Source organism: Myotis lucifugus, unplaced genomic scaffold (genome assembly GCF_000147115.1).
Source record: "Myotis lucifugus unplaced genomic scaffold, Myoluc2.0 scaffold_276, whole genome shotgun sequence".
Classification (NCBI taxonomy): Eukaryota; Metazoa; Chordata; class Mammalia; order Chiroptera; family Vespertilionidae; genus Myotis; species Myotis lucifugus.
The window spans coordinates 1,242,268-1,261,887 of NW_005871324.1; the positions used below are offsets into that span (position 1 = coordinate 1,242,268).

Sequence of the window (19,620 nt, forward strand, 5' to 3'; positions counted from 1 at the left end):
CAGTAGTGAAGTGCTGCCTACTCATTCACAGCAAACCTCTCACTTCTGCTGTTCTCCCTGCCTGGGAAACCCTCCAGGATATTCCTGGGCTAGACCACAGGCTTTCTGAGGTAAGACTAAGTGATATTTGCTCTGGCATCCCTCGTGCCTAACAAAGTGTACACCACATGGTTTTAGACTGCTATTGACTGACTGACCTTCCTCCTCTCCAGTTCAAATTGGCACAATGTGTCTTTCCATCTTTCCATTCTAAATCTATTTACAACACTTTGCAAACATACTCAGGGTCAAGTAAAAAACTTCACTGGGCCCCTGTATTCTAGTTTCTGTGGAATAAATAAAGTGCGCTTACGGACTTAGTGATCCACTGATGAAGGTAGTGACTCAGTTCACCAGGATAAACAGCAGAACGTGGGGAGTTCTACATTAAAAATATAAACATATACCCCATGAGGGCAAGAGTGGGGGCACTGAATGCAGCTGGAGGCAGGCAGTGGGGACGATGACTGCACAGACCTTGAGGGACAGGCAGGGTATGACCGATGGTGATGGGGAAGGGTGACCCAGACACAGAGCTGCTGAAGGTACTGCTGCTGGTCTCAGACAGCTGCTGGGGCCACCCAACCCAACAGGCAGCCCCACTCACCGCCTGAGTGACTCCGGAGGATGGAGACACATCGCCACTGCTCCACGTTGGCAAGCTTACCACTGGAGCCGAAGACAGTGCTGGGGCCGATGTACCTGTGTGAAAGAGGAATCAGAAAGGCACTCCAGGGAGGCTCTGGCACTGCACAGAGATGCTCACTGCAGCATGGCTTATCATGGCAGACAGAACAAAGCAAAAACAGACAATGGCTGGAAAGCACTGAATTGCTGAACTGCAGGAGCTGACTGGTAAATTATTTGCACTTGATGAAAGACTACACAGCTATCACAAAGCTTGTGGTAAAAGACTATCCACTGCATGGGAAAATGTTCACAATATAAAATTAAGTGAAAGAAGCAGGTCACAGGACAGCATATACAATATATCACTATGTAATGAAAAAATTACATGTACGCATGGAAATGGATCAGGACACACATAAATAACACCAAAATATCAACCATAGCTTTCTTTAGGTGGTGGGATTATCATATTTTCTTTCATATTTTTTTAGTTTTCCGAATTATATACTTAATATTATTTATGTTGGCTAAAGCAGCAGAATCAACAGTAGTTTTTAAGCCCTCTTATAAAGAATTGAAGGCCTCGGCCTTAACACCTGAGGCAGAGAAAGCACTTGAATCACAGGTATGAGCTTTTGGCACTCAAGCAGTCACGTGGGCTCCCAGGGAGGTGGTGCCTACACCACTGACATGCCTCTGTTGACAGCCTTCGCTCCTGTAGAATTCTTCACAAACTCACAGAAAGACCTTGCTGGGGCAGCTGGGTGGGACAGTGTGCCTCTGCTCTCAAAGCCACGGCCATAGGGCCACTCTGGCTGAGCAGTGGGGTAGGTCTGAGTCCCCAGCTTGACTGGCCCGAGTCACCTGGGGAGCTGGTTATGGAAGAGTCCCAGGGCCCACCCCGAGAGAAGCTGCCTAGGTGTAAAGAAGAAGAGTTTTCTAGGTGATGGTTAGCTCACTATTGGTGCAAAGAAAGGGCTTTCAAGTGGGGACTCCTTAGAGGTCAGGGTTGAGCCAGACAGAAAATGAGGTGAATGGCTAAGAGGGCGGGCTCTGGACCCCTCCCCAGATTCCATCAGATCACCTTGACTTTTAACCACATTGCATGTTGGGAAATCTCATTTGAAGAACAAAACAAAGGAAGCCACCAATGTCAGCATTGGAAGGGATTCGCCCTTAACCTTGTTGCCTGGCAAGGGACAGTTGAGCAGGTCACTAGGGAGGTTGGTGGCCTTCTGACTCCCTGGTCAGGCCCCAACTGCTCCTGGCCTGTGTGTACTTCCTGTTTCTTATGAAGTTGGGACTCTGGGGACTTCAGTGCCAGGGTAAAGAAAGTGACTGTGATAAAGACCAGCAAAGAAGCTTCTAAAAATAAAATGTGAAGAAAGGAAAATGATGCTTACGTAGCCCGCTTCCACACCATAATCAGTTTGTCATCTCCCCCAGAAGCTAAATACATCCCACTGTTTGACCACCGCACACAGTTCACACATGCTGGGAAGAAAAAAAAATAGGGTGATGAAAATCCAATAGTCATTTGTTTAAGCAGAGTTTGGCAAGATGCAAAGGGTTTATAAAGTCTAGTCTATCTAATCTATTCAAGGCATCTACTGTGTGAGAGCCCTAGAAAAACAATTCAGTTCAAGCACTAATCTACTTGTGCTATAATAACAAATGACCGGAATAGAGCCTGGAGGGTGAAAGGCTACATAACCTGAGAAGTGTTAGTGCTGGATGAAGTAGTCAGTAGGAGGAGGCTCACTGCCATGAAAACTGGTGAATACCTAAATCTCATTATTTAAAAAGGGCCGTCTAATGATGAGATGTATTTCTGAGGAGGGATAACTCTTGACCGGAAGACAAGTGCTAAATAGGCCAAGATGCCTTCTCCAGAGCTTTCAGGGAGCAGCTTGGGTAAAACATAAAACTCTGACTTCATTCCACCTGTCAGCAATTAAATTCGGATTTCCCAAACTCATCAGCACTGCAGTCGATTGATCCTGCACTCGTAAACTAAGACCAACAGAAATCCCTCTCGGATCCTGTTGTGCTGCAGCCTCTGGGAGCACTCACAGCTCAACCTTTGGGAGCCCAGCAATACGAGGGACACTATCCCAGTTGTGGCCCACACCAGGCTGTGAGTGACTTGCGCTCCAAGTTGGAGGACGCCAAGAGACATGTTGGGAGAGCAAGAACATAACAGAGCAAAGGCAGGGGATGTAACCGTTATTGGAGCTTTTCAGGGGAAGCAGCCAAGTACAGTCACCCTGATGCTCAGGGCGGGAAACTAAGGCACTAATGCAGGAAAGAAAACCACATACTGTCCAGCAACCAAAAGGGTCCTGGTAGAGGGTCTGAGTGACACAGTGGCAATCTGAGACATTTTGTAAGTTGTCTTTTACACACCCTTCCCAGAACCCTACTGCTTCCAGGTTGCTGGCCCCAAAGCCCCATGGAATCAGGCAGTAACGACTCATGAGCAGGAAATCACCAGAGGTACCTGCAGACTGTCCAAAGATGGTTCTGTGGGCGGGCCGAGTCTTCTGCCGAATAACTCACCCAGGTGTGCAGCCAACATCTGTGCCTTCAGACAGCAGGCCGAGGGGAGTTACCGCCGCACGGGGCCTTATCTTTCTAATTACAAACACATGTGCTAACCTTGGGCACTCTGCCAACACGAAAAGCCTGCAAAGGGCCACTCTGTAATACCTAAGTGATTGTCCATCTGGCAAAGCATCTTGGGAATATTTTCATCCTTCTCGTCATCCTCCTGGAGGACTGGAGACATATTCCAGATCACAACCTTCCCAGAATCCTGTCCTGGAACGAAGGGGCAGAAATAACTCAATGCACAAGGAGTAGACTATTAACTATGAGACATAGTCCTCACTTAGCTTTCATAAATCATAACTAATTAGATTGGGGGAGACTGAATTTGAATTACGAATATAAGTTACAGGAAAGATTAAGAAAAACAAGTGCTGATGGGGACTCAAAAAGTGTGGATTTAGTACTATGCAGAGGCCAACCTGACTTTATGAAAAGAACTCTAGATCAGAATCAAATGAGGACCAAGTTCTGGTCTGGCCTCTAACACGGATCCACCAGACGCCCCCTAGAAGGTCCTCATTCCTGCCCAGTAACCAAAAGGGTCCTGGTAGAGGGCCTCCAAGTGACACAGGGGCCATCTGAGACATTTCATAAGTTGTCTTTTACACCCTTCCCCCAAACCCTACTGCTTCCAGGTCGCTGGCCCCGTCTGTAAATGAAGAGGCTGGAAAAGCCTAGGCCCCAACACCCTTTCAGGTCTCTGCATGGGCTTCTCTCCCTTTTCAGGTGAGTCTGCAGTCCATGGCTGTTCTCACATGGGTGCTTTAAGACCCCAGTCTGAAATGTGCCTTAAACACTAGAAAAGGTCCTCATTATCTCACCGGCTCTTTGCCATCAACAGATGAGAGATCAACCAAAAGAGGGCATTTCGGGTGCCTGTGGTCATAGGCTGATGTAGTATTGGGCTAAAAAATATATCTATGCATTTCAGTCATGATTTTTCTTTCTAAGATTTCCATTACTGATAACTAACAAAATCTAGCCCCTCATTTAACTTTCTGTTATAGAGGGGCCGATGCTCTATCCACCGAGCCAAACCAGCTAGGGTGTAAACATATTTTTAAATCAGCTCTTCTAGAGTGTACTATGCCGAGTAGGTCAGGAAGGTGTGCCTCTTCTTGTGGATGAGAAAACTCTGTTACCCCAGCTAAGTCCGCTGGTCCTAGGTGACGCCTGTGGGCACCTCTCGGGTGCAGCTGGCAGCACGCTGGAAGGAGATCAAGGCTTCCCTGTAAGCCCAGCAGCAGGAAGTCTTCAGACAACCTGCTCTGCAGCACTTGCAGACCTGGAACTCACAGGGGCACTCTCCAGTCCTGTCCAGGGAGGCCTCAGCCAGAGGGAGACCGTGCTCTGCAGTGAAGCTGCCGGGGGACTGGGCTCTGCGGGAATGCTACTTTGTGTGACCATATATACATCTTGGTGTCCTGGCTTCAAAAGTACTTTGCCTTTCCAGAGTTGTTACTGCAATATTGCAGCAGACACTGGGTAAAACACACCAACAATACCCTGGATCATCTTTTCAAATGGTGTGCACATTCGTACTTCCGCTCTAACCCACTTGAATTGCTTTGAGCCTGGAGAATGGGCCTGATAACCACATGACTGACTCCAGAGGTTAACCATCTCCTCCCCCTTTACAGATGAGAAAACACGGCCAGAACCAAGATGAGGACCAAGAGCCCTTGCCTCTGGGGCTGGAGCTTTGTCCAGGAGACTACCTGCCACTTTTCATGCTCAATAAGCTTGGGCTCAGACATGCAAATTATTCTAATATCAACCCAATAAACAGAAATTAGAAAGGTAAACCTGCTATCGAAATATCTATACAGAGCACACTCTAGTGCCAAAAAAGGATTTTGATGTGACTTGTTCAGACTTAAACTGAGTCACATCTATACTGAAAACAGCAAATATTCTTTCTATAGCTCAATGGGTGACCAGGAGAAGCAGAGCTAGGCGCAGGGCTGTGAGCATTCCTGTTATTCCATGAACATACCTTGTCCTCCAGTTGCGAACTTGGTCCCGTCAGGGTGAATATCAACTGAAAATATTGGCTTGCCTGGAAACAAAGAAAAAACACACACAACATCGCCTTGGCTTCTATTCACTGGAGAATAGCAACAGACTCAAACTTTTAAATATTGGTTATTCAAACAATATCCCTAATTACTGATCCTAGGAAAGATACTAGTAATATACTACCATGTACACTCACCTGACAGTGAGGGCGGAGTGATCTAAGTTTTAAAGTATAAACTGCTGGAACACTGTCCAAGTGACATTAACTAGATGAAAGTATAAAAGTGGGACTAAGCAATCGTCCCTAGAATGACTGAGCCCATAGGTCACCTGGGCATTTACACAGAGGTCTACTGGATAAGAGCTTGACACCTTCCGGGGATACATGTTTGTAAAGGCTATTCATGACAACAGCTCTGAGTCACAGGGGCTACTAGGATATACTAGTACATCCAGCCATCTCCCCATCCCATGGATCAGCCTGGACACGGGATGCATGCCCTGGCTTTTCTGCTGACTGAAAGCTGGGTAGGGCCAGTGGTTGTCTGCGACACACTGCTTCCCTCATCATGCTTCTGCTTCCAAAAAGCTTCGCCCCCATACATTTGTGCTGCATCAATGTCCACGGAGAGTCGGCCTTCTCGGCATCTCTTTTTGCTGATCCTCCTTCCATGGTACGTGCTTGATGTCCAAATAGCTGTTCACTGGTGAGTGGTAGCTCAGTAATATTTGTTCAGTGACAAATTTAGATGGCGTGACAATGGATTGAGCACGAGCAATTGCTGTTGCCAAAGAGTCTCTTAGTCAAGGATGCTCTATCGCTGTCACCCAAGGAAAGGTGGTATGGGCACTAGGACAAGAGTTACCGGCTCTAGAACTACAAGGTAGCAAGTGTGGGCAGTGGTTGCTTAAGAGCTGAAAGTCTTGCCAGGGCTCACATCCATGTGTGGAAATCAAAAGGCAATGCCAGCACTGGTCCTGGTGGCACCCGCTTCCCTCACTTCTGGAGCCAGGCCTCACAGTCCAATCACGCAAGAGCTGCCACAGGCCAGGGGAAATGTGCTCCCTTCTCACTGGTCATTACGTGCTAGTGGGAGACACAGCTGTGCCAGGCCACCAGCAAACCGGTATAAGCACCCTATTTTGTCTTAGGGAGCAAGTAGAAACCTAGGAAAATTTGAAGATCACACCTCATGCTATTTCATCTCCAGTACTTACTGAATTCCAAAACAACAAAGGCTACCACAACAGGCCATGCTAGCAGCTCTGGCCTGGTCCCTGAGCCCCTTAGTTACTTCCAGGCCCACACCTAAGAGCCAGAGCTCTATAGCAACAGCCAAGTAGCTGCGGACTGCACTCTTGGAGCACTGCAGTGTGCTCAAAGCTGTCCCAAACACATGCAATCGCAGCCCTGGTCTGCTCTGAGCTTTCATTCCAAGAGTTCACAAGACAAGCCCTGACACAGCTTGGTACTGGATGACCTCTGAAGGAGCCAGACCCAGCAGTGGAGTGCACTCAGAGACCTGAAGAGGAAGCCTGCAAGTTATTATTCTCCAATAGCCTGGACAGGGCAGACCTGATCACTCCCACCTTCATCTTCAAGAAAGGACTCCAGAAAACGACTAGACAGAGTGGGCTAAAAAGGCAGGTGCTGAGAACACAGGTAAGGACTGAAAGTGCTCCAACTGGTCCTTCCATGCATGTGCACTCAGGCCCATGCTGGCACACCCACACCCTTCCCGGGCTTGGTGGCTGCCATGTGTGATAAGCCAGAGACTCCCCATGCTGTGGCTGAGAATGTGCCACCTTTTTCCATAGGCTGAGGGTCTGGGAGGGAAGCAGTTGCAAAAAGGTGGGTTTCTTGACCATCTGGCTATGAGAAGTGCCTCACAGGCGAGCCTCAAGAAACAAGACAGGACAATTGGAGCTGTGGGCCCAGCCTTGAGTGGTGCAGATGCCACTGCTCCAAAGGCTGTAAGAAATGCTGAGACCATGGCTAGTGCTAAGACTGAGGCTTGTAGTATGGCAGACATCAGAGGACAGTGACCAATTAGCACCACTAGGAGCCTTGTGAACTTTAAAAGAGCAGATATTTCTAAGTATAATGAGAACAGCAGCGGGAGCCTAGACCTCATCAGTCCTGCCATCTCCACCTGGAGCCTCCTGGGGCATCTGTGGCAGGCCAGCCCTTAGAGGTGCCAGCCAGCCACGCCTAGGAGAGTCAGAGCCATGCTGGGGGATGTCTATGGAGCTCTGCCTTTCCAAGGCCAGACCCTCACCTCTCCTGCTCATGACATGCTCTCGAGGATCTCAAAACCTGCAGGCAGTCCCGTCCAGGCCATTCTATAATCTCACCTGGCCCTCTGAGGTAAATACTTCTGACATCCTCATTTTACCATGAGAGGGAAACTGAGGCATACAGAGATGTTTAAAAAGTTGCCCAAAACCATACAGCTGCCTGGTAGAGTCTAGGTATCTGGAGCCAGAGCCCAAGGCATTAAATACTGTGGTTTGCTGCCTCTCTAGGGGATTAATGTCCAGAACATATAGAGAACTCCTAAAATTCAATGGCAAAAATAGGAAAAAATTCAATTAAAAAATGGGCAAAGGACTTCAACAGACATTTCTCCAAAGAAGACATACAAAATGGCCAACAAGCATATGAAAAAATGCTCAACATCATTAAACTATCAAGGAAATGCAAGTTAAAACCAGAATGAGATATCATCTCACATTTATTAGGATGAATACTATCAAAAGAAGAAAAAAGAAAAGAACAGTACTGGTGGGATATAGAGAAATTGGAACACTTATCCATTGCTAGTAGGAATGTAAAATGGTGCAGCCACCATGGAAAACAGTATGGTGGTTCCTCAAAAAATTAAAAATAGAATTACCTAGGATCCAGCAATTCCACTTCTGGGTATATATACAAAAGATTTAAAAGCAGAGTCTTGAAGACATATTTATACATCCATCTTCACAGCAGCATTATTCACAATAACCAAGAGGGAAAGCAATCAGTGTCCTTTGATGGATAAATGGATAAGCAAGTTGTGGTATATCCATAAAATGGAACATTATTCAGCCTTAAAAAGGGAAATTCAGACATGCTACAACATGGATAAACCTTAAAGACATTATGCTAATTGACATAAGCCAGCCACAAAAGCACAAACACTGTATGAATCCACTTATATGAGGTCTCTAGAGTAGTTAAATTCATAGAGACAGAAAGAAGAATAGTGGTTGCCAGGAGCTGGGGAAAGGGAATATGGAGAGTTGTTGCTTACCAGGTATATAGTTTCAGTTTTGGAAGATGAGAAAGTTCTGTAGATATTTTACACAATAATGTGAATATATATAACATTACTGAATTATACACTCAAAAGATTAAGATGATAAATGTTATATGTATTTTTTAAAAAATATATTTTATTGATTTTTTACAGAGTGAAAGGGAGAGGGATAGAGAGCTAGAAACATTGATGAGAAACATCAATTCAGTTGCCTCCCGCACACTCCCTACTAGGGATGTGCCCGCAACCAAGGTATATGCCCTTGACCGGAATCGAACCTGGGACCCTTCAGTCCGCAGGCCAACGCTCTATCCACTGAGCCAAACCAGCTAGGGCTATGTTATATGTATTTTACTACAACTTAAAAAATGCTAATCAAAACCAATCCAAACATATATTTATAAGGTAGAGGGGTATGGAAGGGTGGTAGGTGTGGTTATAGGTGTTGGAACTGCTCAGTGTCTTGACTGTGGTGGTGAATACACAAACCTAGACAGGTAAAATACTGTATAGAACTAAATACCCATCTACACACAAATCAGTACAAATAAAAGTGGGGAAATCTGTAAGGTCGGTGGATTGTGTCAATATCAATGTGGTATTATACTATAGTTTTGCAAAATGTTACCACTGGGAGAAAATGGGGAAAGTGTACAAAAGATCTCTCTATTTCTCATTATTTCATTGAATTGCATGTAATTCTACAATTATCTCAATGAGAAACACACATACACCATGGTCTGTTTTTAAAAAAACCAAATATATATGTTTTTTTGTGTGTGTAATAACATTAAGGTAATCAAGGTAAACAGCAAACAATCTTGTGCAGGTGATAATGTACATACTCTACAACCAGCAGTCTCTCTGGAGATACTCTTGCACCTAAGCATTCTTAATATGCAGTGCACACCTCTAGCCAGATGCCTACCAGACATCTCATCTTTAACTTCTCCAAGACAGAATCCTGATCTTCACACCCATACCTGCTCTACTGGCTGTCTGCCCATCACAGTTAGGGCCATGCCTTAGACAGAAGAAGCCAACAGGCCGGGCACAACAGCCATACTGCCTGTGACTTTTCTGGCCTCATCTCCTGGTCCCCTTCCCTCTAATCACTGGTCTAGTGCCCTGGCCTCCTGGCTGTTCCTAGACTGCACCAGGTGCACTCCCACCCAGCGCCCTGCACTGGCTCCTTCCTGAGCCGGAAGCTCTTCTCCCAAACAGTACAGACCATGGCTCCTCCCTTGCCTTCTCCTAGCATTTACTCAATGTTGCCTTCTCACTGAGGCAACCCTAACTATCCGACTTGAAAGTGTTACTTCCTCAACCGGGCACAACCCATCCCGCTAATACTGATCTATTTTTTTCCTAACTAATTTATTACATAGTATATAATTTCCTTTATTGTATCTCTGCTCTCCCTGCTCACCAGAATGCAAACTCCAAGAGCTCCACAATTTTTGTCTGTTTCAGTCATGGAGTCATTCACAGCTATGGCTTGGTACTTAGCAAGCACTCAATAAATACTTGCTGCTGTTAATTGCTGGAGAAAAGTCCACAGCAAAGGCCCAAAATTCAAACACACCTTCACAGTGTCGATAGCATCCCAGTCTTTGGAAGGCAGGCTTCTCATCTACTGAAGTGGGGACACAAATGTCACCAGCCACTTCACAGAGCCACCTGCTGCGATTATCTCTACTGCTTTCAACCACAAAAACTTCTCCAGCCTTAAGTAAGCAGTACCACAACGACATCTAATAGGTGTCAGGTGGCCGAGACTCAACACACAGCACAGGAAGGAAGCTGTAGCAATCACGCAACCGTTACCCCTCCCCCTCCCCCTAACTGAGGTAGGAGAAAGTGACAGGTATATCATTTACAGACCTTAATCACTTCTCCTGCAGCATTTGCCAACACACAATCAAGTTTTGGTAACATTCACTACTCTTTTGTTTCTTCATACTCTTTACTCCTCTAATTTTGCAGAACATAGATATTCCTTAAAAGTTATCTGCAACATGGATTTCTATAAATATAATAATCTCTTCCAGTTCTATTAGAAAATTAAGAGCAATTAAGAACCACATTCCCACTGGAGGGCAGAGATATATGTTAGCTTGACAACCATAGTTAAGAAAATAACACTGCAGTTTATGATACTGTGTTGCATATTTGAAAGAAGCTTAGAGAGTAAATCTCAAAAATTCTCATCAGTGAAAAAAAAATTCTGTAACTATGTTTGGTGAGGAATGTTAACTAGATATTTGGTGATCATTCTGCAATATATAGACATATTGAATCATTATGTTGTAAACCTGACACTGATATAATGTATTTCAATTATACTTCACTTAAAAAAAGAAAAAAGAACAAACTTACCATATTAAATGGAAACTGCACAGCAACATGTTAGCTATTCCAGTTCTATGTGCAATGCAGGGTCTGAAGGGAGGCTACACAATTAAATACTGAATTTGCTATGGTATCAGGGATTTGGCTAAGGTCTTAAAAATTTAGATACTTTTTAAACAAACAAAAAATAGAGACACTCTTATAATGTGGTATGTAAACTAAGTAAAATGTTTTTTTTAAATTTTTTATTTTTTAAATATATTTTATTGATTTTCTACAGAGAGGAAGGGAGAGAGATAAAGAGTTAGAAACATAGATGAGAGAGGAACATCGATCAGCTGCCTCCTGCACATCTTCTACTGGGGATGTGCCCGCAACCCAGGTACATGCCCTTGACCGGAATCGAACCCGGGACCTTTCAGTCCGCAAGCCGACGCTCTATCCGCTGTATGTAAACTAAGTAAAATGTTTGTTTTTTTTTAAAGCACCAAGTCACCAGTTATTTTTTTCTAAATGGTCTGAAAGACAATTTTAACAATGTATTTTCTTTTTTGCATTTTCAAAATTTTTCTAAATTAAACAGGTATTACTTTTATAATAAGAAAAATAATTTTACATTTTAGGAATTAAAAATATCAAATCACAATATGCTTCGTTATCCATATCCACACATATACCATAAGAAGTATCCTAGTATAATAATATATGGCAATTGTCACGCCAAAAATAAAGGTATTTGTCTTGTTCCTTAATAGCTCTAGGATTTTTCGAAAGGGAGAAGGCAGAGAGGCTATTCATCAAACAGATGCTGGGGGAAGGCCCTGTGTAGTGGCCTCACCTGGCCCCCCTAATTGAATCTGGGCTCTCCATCTGCTTTCGCAGTCTTACTGATCTCAGTGGACAGCATGGGAGTCACCCTTCAGCCCTCCCTTATCTCATACCCCACATTCTACCCTGGCAACTACCTTAGCAATATATCTGTAACTCAAACTTTCTGGGGAGGTGTAAATGTTCCATATTTTGAGTGGGGATTAGGTTACAAAGTGTATTTGTCAAAAATTCATCAAATTGCACACCTTAGGTCTGTGCTCTTGCCCTTGTGTTGCTCTAGTCTCACTCAAATCACAAGACACCCTTGCTGTTCCTCAAACCCACCAGGCTGTTCTCTGCCTGGAATGCTGCTCCCTCGGATGGCTGCCTTCCTCACCTCCATAAGGTCTCTTGTGAGTGGATGCCATGGTACCCTGTCCAGGTCCCTCCCTCCAGGAATGAAGCACATTTCCACAGCTGCAAAGTGTGTTTCCCCCACCCCACCACCACTTGCTATCTATTCTGTTTCATCTACTCCCCTTCCTAAAATGGGAAGCTCTAGACACAATCATATAAATAGGCTCCTTGGATTAGGACTTGGGCAGAATGCTTCCCCCTTGCCCTAGCCAGTTTGGTTCAATGGACTGAAGGGTCCTGGGTTTGATTCCGATCAAAGGGATGAACCTTGATTGCAGGCTCCTGGCCCTGGGTGTGCGGAAGACAACCAAATGATGTGTCTCTCTCACACTGGTGTTTCTCTCAGTCTCTCCCTCTCCCTTCTACTCTCTCTAAAAAAAAAAAAAAAAATAATGCAGGTGAGGATTATAAAAAAAAAAAATGTTTCCCTCTCATTGTTGGAATCCCCAGTAAATTCTATCACAAAGTGTGACCTATTAGAAAAGCCAGCCAGGATGAACAGCAAGTTGGTTGAAGCAAATCAACTCTACCAGCCAAGGGTAGCAGACACTGTGGGCTGCCCGTCCACCAGCCACCTTCCATCAACCTTCCTCCAGTATTCAACACTCACCTGACATTTACTGAGTGCCTACTCTGGTGTGTGCCACACACTGTCCAAGGCCCTGGGAATAGAGCATTAGCAAACACAAAGCCTCACCCTTCAAGAGCTTACTTTTGGTGGGAAGGTCTCTAACCCCAATTTTATTTTATTTATTTTTTTTTTTAAATGTATTTTATTGATTTTTCTACAGAGAGGAAGGGAGAGGGACAGAGAGCTAGAAACATCGATCAGCCGCCTCCTGCACCTGACATTTACTGAGTGCCTACTCTGGTGTGTGCCACACACTGTCCAAGGCCCTGGGAATAGAGCATTAGCAAACACAAAGACTGACGCTCCATCCACTGAGCCAAACCGGTCAGGGCTCTAACCCCAATTTTAGATGAGTATCTCACCCTCCCCTATGTAAGCCAGCAGGCAATGATGATTAGTGTAAGAAAAGGCAAGAGGGCTCCAGCTGGTTTGGTTCAGTGCATAGAGCATTGGCCTACGGACTGAAGGGTCTCAGGTTCGATTCCAGTCAAGGGCACATGCCCTGGTTGCAGGCTCAATCCCCAATAGGGGGTGTGCAGGAGGGAGCTGATCAATGATTCTCATCATTGATGCCTCTCTCTCTCTCCTCCTCTCCCTTCCTCTCTGAAATCAATAAAAAAATATGTATATATTAAGAAAAAGAAAGAAAAAAGAAAAGGCAAGAGGAAGACTCAAATACAGGCCTCTCCCTGAAAGCATTCTGTTGATACCCCATGACCGAAGAGCTCTTAAAAACCAAATGCCAGAAGAGCTGCCAAGCACACCTCAAGAGCAATCTGCCAGGTTAGAAGCCTCAAGGCCCTCTGTGTGGCTACAGAAGCAGCCATAGAAAAATATCCGAGCACAAAGGGACTCCTGGTACCAAGCTGAACCATGTGGTTTCTGGAAGCTCTTTGCAAGGGGGAAATGGGTACTCTACCTCCCTGGGACAGAGGTGCCCAGCACAGAGACCAACACTTGGTAATTAGAAAGAGTAAGCCTGGGCTCTGACTGGAATCTGGGTGTGACCCCTAACTCACCCCCTTTACATTTAGTAGGTCACCTCATTTTATACAGTCTGTTTCCACCTGCGAATTCTGCTGCAAGTCATAGAGAATTTCAAGGGTAATCGATATAAGAAATCCTGAGATGGGTCAGCTTTGGGTGTGTTAATTTAGCATCTTAAGAAGCCATGTCCTTCCACCTACCCGTCCTGTCATCCTCATGGTTACAGGCTGACTGCCACATGCAAACCTAGTGAAGTCCAGCAGAAGAAAGGCCTCTCACATAGCTCTTCTTACCTGATTCCAGAGGAGCCCCCAGCACACATCCCCAACCAGTCTTATTGGCTAGAATGGCATCAAACGGCTGTTCCTCAACAAATCTCTGGCACTCGCCCACATGCCATCTTAGGGCTATCATGACTTGTCCCTGAAGCTTGGCCTGCAGGAGAGGGCAGACACCTGAAAAACACTGGGATTCTGCTGGACAGAAATAGGGACAGACAACCCACTATGTGCAGCATTCCCTTTTTGCTATTTAATAATGTGGACACTACCGATGGACCCACTCACCTCTCTAGGAGTTGCTGCTCATCTTGGTAGGATAATAAAATGTGCTTGCATCGAGTTTTGGTCCCAGGGCTCATTCCAGACCTGTTTCATGTGCCAGACACCTCTGCAGCCTACAGGCAAACGCCCTGATAAACGGGAGAACCTAGCAACCTCTGAGAAAAAGGGGAGGTCAAAGGAGACAGCCCTCTCTCCATGGTCACTGACAGGACCCGCGATCAATGCAAAGGCAGCAGGTTCCCTCCGTGGCCAAAGCCAGGTGCTGCCCAGAGGCCCCTCCAAGCTGTAAATTACAATTCTGTTCACGAAGTGAAAACATCTTTTCAACCACTTCTTAGATAAAAACAAATGTTTAAGAAAACCCCATTTTTTAGTCCTCATTCTTGCTTTCTCTAGCATACTAAAGAAATAAACTCAGAGAGTGACCCAAATCTACAGTCACCTGCCTTGGCCCTGTTTTCAGTGCCTATCCATTCCTTACCTTCACCACTCCTGACCTCCCTCATCATCTCACCAAGACCCAGGGAACAGCCTCTGAACTCCTCTGGGGCCTTCTGGAGACAGCCTCCTCAGAAACCTCAAAGTGCCCCTCCCCCAGCCCCTGGAAGGAAGTCTAAGCTTCCATCAAGGTGCTAAGGCTCCGCCTACCAGCCCCATTCTCCCCTTCACCTGCTCAGTCATGCCCTAACATGCTGTCTCCTCTTCAGTGCTCTCAACGCCCCCCTGGGCCTTTCCTCCTGATGCTCTCACACAGTGGGGCCTTTTCCACCATCACAGTCCTCCTGTGGTCAAGGTTCAGCCCAAGGGCACACCACAAGCCAGGCCCCCCCACCTGAGGCCGTGGCAGCTCACTCAGTTAGCTCTGGTTTCCCTCTGCCCTGCATTCTAGAATGTGGTATAGGTCTCTCTCTCCCACCTACTGCACAGCTTTCCACACATAGGGATAACCTTATGTACCATGAACTTCTCTCCAGAAGGGTTCAATGTTTGGTGTATAAATCAGTGAAAAATCCACATGTGTATTATCCAAGGCAACATCCCACCCAGTTTTCGTCTGAATCCTCTTGTAGTGTATTCTGGTTGTATTCTTAAATCGACCTATTGTCATCAGGTATAAGCCAGTGAGACAATGTAAAGAGAGCTCACATTTCCTGAGCTTTCACAGGTAGAGGGGAGGCAGGCGTTACTGGCTTCATTTAACAGATCAGGAAAAGAGATCAAAAGGACTTTGGTGAGCAGTAGAGCACAGAGACTCAAGAACAAGACTGACTTCAAAATAAAAGGCAAAACTCTTGTCCTCAAGAAACAATTTAATTGGAGTGATGAGACAAATACAACAAAAGGCAAAAAACAATGAAGATATTCTTATCTAGAGCAGGTTTTCTCAACCCCAGCACTACTGACATTTTGGGCCAGAGGATTCTTTGCGGATGCATGTGCTATACGCTGGAGGGCATTCAGCAGCAGTCCTGTGCTCTACCCACTAGATACCAGTAGCTCTCCACCCCCCTCAGTTGTGAGAACCAAAAATGTCTCCAGACATCGGCCTGTTTGAGAACCCCGATCTAGAGCACTCTGAAGTGTACCTTAACAACCACTGCACTCATAAATATCTCTATTAGGATCCCCCCAGCCTGTTCCGAGAGAAAGGTCTGCAGGGCCCCTCCAGTAGCTGTGCACCATCCTCCCCGCATTTCCCCTTCAAGCTGACTTATTTATTTTCACCCAGATGCAGAAGATGTCTCAATAGGATGTCTCAAAATCCTTTCTGGGATGAGACAGGGTAGGGGGAAAATAATGCAATCACAGGACAGGAGAGAAAACCACCACAAAGCAATGTGACTAACTGACAAATTATCCCATTATTGAAAATTCGCCAAACACCTTTTACAACACTGCCATCAAAGTGTGAGCCAGAGGCCAAAGGAGGATGAGCGGTCTTCCAGTCCTGGTCCTTCTGAAGAGCTGAGCATGAACACTGTCTGCCCAGGAGTGAGAATTCCAGAAAAACTCTTAGGAACAAAGAAACTTCCTAAACACACAAATACAGACTACATTTTCCTACAACCAAAATCCCGACTACATTTTCCTACAACCAAAATCCCAATCGCTTTCACTTTCTGACCAATATATGGTCATAACTTACCTAAGAAATGAACCTTTGGCCAAGTCTAAAATAAAATGAAATATAAAGAATACTATATCTAAGAACAGAGAGTAAAACATGTGAGTATGAACAACGCCGGGCACCTAACTTCTATATGTTATAAATATTATTAGCTATTATATACCTTAAGGCACTCTTTGGGTACGGTATGAAATGATAGGGGTGAGTTTTTATATTACTCAACTTTACCAAGGTCCAGAAGTTAAGTCACAATCCCAAGAATTTACAGCTAATAAATGATGGCATCTTGAACCGTCTGATTCCATTTTCAAGGCTCATTTCACTGGAATATGACAACTTCAACATTTATTAACATGTTAAGTGCCCAGCCTGTTTTGTCTTCCGATGGAAAGTATAGTGTCAGTCACCGGTGACTGGGCGCTTAACGTGTTAACTTACCACAGAGATTCTCAACTGGGGGTGATTCTGGCCCCCAGGGGACATTGGCAATGTCTGGAGACATTTTTTTATTGCCACAACTGGGTGTGTATGGGGAGATGTGTGCCACTGACATCTGGGTAGAGGCCAGGGATGCTAAAATCCTACCACAATGGAACAATTATATGGCCCAAAATGTCAACTGTGCTGAGGCTGAGGAACCTTATCTTAGGAGAAAGGTCTTACCACTATTATCAGCCAGGAAAATGAAGACTGAAAGTATGCCTGTACCCCAACATATACTTCTCATTTTGCCTTAAACCAGCCCTATTCTAGCTGCCTTTTCCACCTATCTGAATGGATCCTACCACCACAGGGAAATTGCTGGGCTCTCTTGCTCCATCCCTCTTTGGACTCTCAGACACCAGAAAAAGTATGTTCAAGCTGTAAGGAAGCCAGAAAGTGAAATGATGCCCTCTCCAAAGCACCATGGTCTTTTCTGTTTGTTAATCCAAAGTAAGCACCACCCACCACTCTGGCTTCTGGCTAAGCAGCTCCCACCCCCAGCAGCTCACACTATTCACCAGTTTTTAAAGGGCTGATCAGTAGGACTGGTCAGTAATCCAGACAATGACTATTTCCTTCAGGATAGTGGTAATTACCCTGACAATTCTTCTGAACACTTGATAAGTCAAAGGTTGATTTCAGGAGATTTTAAAAGAAAGGAAATTTAACAAAGAACAAGTTTAAAATAAGTTAAATTCCATCCCTCCAGAGTCTCAATTTTTTTTAAAATTATGTCTTAGGTTTCTAAAGTATTTTATAATCTGGGGTGAACTTTTGTGTCTTCCTTCCCAACCAAACATCATAATTGTACTGTGAATAAGGCGGAGCAGAAATCATCAAGTTCCATCCTAAGACTACGGAGTGGCCACACCAACAAGAGGCCCCGCCCACTCTGCCAGGGTGGGATGTTTGGCTGTTGGCCCATTGTAGACTCTCACTTGTTTGTACCTAGATAATCACTTAAGCACATTGACTTATTCTTACACAGCACAGAACTTGTGTCCTACAAAGGAGCTTATCACAAAGTTAGAAATTATATGGCAGAAAGAGAGAGACTGGAGAAGGGTAGGCTGACTATACACACAAACTGATCTGGGCAACATTTTTATTTTAAAATAAAAACTCCTTCAGATCTTCACTTACACAACAAACTAGTTCATAATGAAAGATTTCCTTTCCTAATTCACAAGCTCCATAATTTATAATTACTGAACATTCCCCCAGGTCTCCAGGGAGAGATCTGCATACTACACATCAGAAAATGCTCTTGAAAATCAACTTAGGAGAAATGAAACTATAGTTCACAGCTTTTGGTTTTATGCACATAAACCTAGTGTGTCTTCATAAATTACAGAAACCTCATCTTTCTCACCTGTTTCAGCCAATATTTATCATACATCCTTTATGTGGGAGACACTGCCGAGGGTGGCAGGGAATGCGGAGGGGAAGGGGGCAGACTCTGCCCTGGGGGCATATGGAAAGGACACAGGGACAGAGCACATCGAGTGGACTAACCCAGGAGGAATGGTAAAAGGAAAAGGTGACCCACCTGGGCCCCGGAAAATGACAAAGATATCACACAAGCAGAGAAAGGGAGAGCACTTCTGCCTGAAAGAACACAGATGTTCAGTTCAGTTGCAGTAGCAGAGAGCAATCGCCAGATCAGGTTCAAAACGGAAAAGCGACATGTATAAAAAAGGCAAAAGCATCTACTCTACTTGCTCTAAAAGAAAACGGTAACTCATTCTAGCTGCATGCAAAGCAGAAATGAGGAACAAGGGGTGACCCTTGGCCTACCAGTAGCCAGAGGCAGGCTGGCGTCGGGGCTACAGGCCTTACGCTGGAGGAGCGAGTGCTCCCGGGGCTTCGGCGCTGTCAGCCAGGGGATGGGGGACGCTCCTCCCGGAGTGCTCCCTGGTCCTCAGGCCACGGTTGGTGAGGAGGACCAAGTCCTGCAGTTGTGCCCACAAGGCAGAACTATGACAAAACCGCTGGTGACTAAAGGCTTGTCCGGGCCGCACACAGCCTGTTCCCAACCAGAGGAGTGGAAGTCAGGTTCCCCGGGGTGTGCTTTAAGGAAGCCCCTCTCCTAGAACACACCTTGTCGGATGGGCCCCAACCCAAGTCAGTCACCATGACGCCCCAGCTCAGTAAAACGGGGTTCCTTGGGCTGGGGGACCTCAGCGCTGAGCCACAGCCCCCCAACTCGGGGCACAGTCACCAGATCCAGGCCTCGGCCGGAGCAGGGACAGCCCCTCCCGCAGGGCAGAGACGTGCCGATGGCAGGTCTTCACCCCGCCAATCAAAAGCTACACGAGGGGTCGCGCCCAGGTTCCACACACATCGAGCCGTCCCAGCACATCCTGGCTGATGCAGACGAGTGGCAGGAACTGGCCAGCGCCCAAGGGCCGCTCCCCGAAGCCAGGCCGCGGCGCCTCCACGGACCACGGGTGGGTGGCGGAGGGCTCAGCGCAGAGCTGAAGCGGAGCGGACTTGACGCAGACGGGCAGGAGCACGTGCCGGGGGCTCGCCGGGCCTCCCCGCTCCAAGGACAAAGTCCGTTAGCTCCAGCTCGCGACTCTGGTACCGGGAACCAGGAGCGGGAGTGATGAGGTGAACGGTACATTCTCTGTCTTGAACCTGCCTCCAGAC

At 45.9% G+C, this 19,620-nt stretch overlaps 1 protein-coding gene across 5 annotated transcripts in view; it reads right to left on the bottom strand.

The window, feature by feature from the left end:
• The window catches only part of LOC102434951 (protein HIRA), a 55,312-nt gene extending 40,932 nt beyond the window's left edge, over positions 1-14,380 (bottom strand). For 2 of the 5 annotated variants that reach the window (XM_023763174.1, XM_014465039.2), the window contains exons 1-5: positions 14,088-14,223; positions 5,276-5,338; positions 3,379-3,489; positions 2,073-2,163; positions 647-741 (exon numbers count right to left, since the gene is read on the bottom strand). In XM_023763174.1, coding sequence (XP_023618942.1) covers positions 647-741; positions 2,073-2,163; positions 3,379-3,489; positions 5,276-5,338; positions 14,088-14,208 — 481 coding nt within the window. In that variant the 5' untranslated portion in view covers positions 14,209-14,223. Of the gene's footprint in view, positions 1-352; positions 422-646; positions 742-2,072; positions 2,164-3,169; positions 3,304-3,378; positions 3,490-5,275; positions 5,339-14,087; positions 14,224-14,360 lie in introns of those variants that run through there. The other 3 variants (XM_023763175.1, XM_023763176.1, XM_014465038.2) reach the window with 3 other exon arrangements.
• Positions 14,381-19,620: the final 5,240 nt, after the last annotated feature.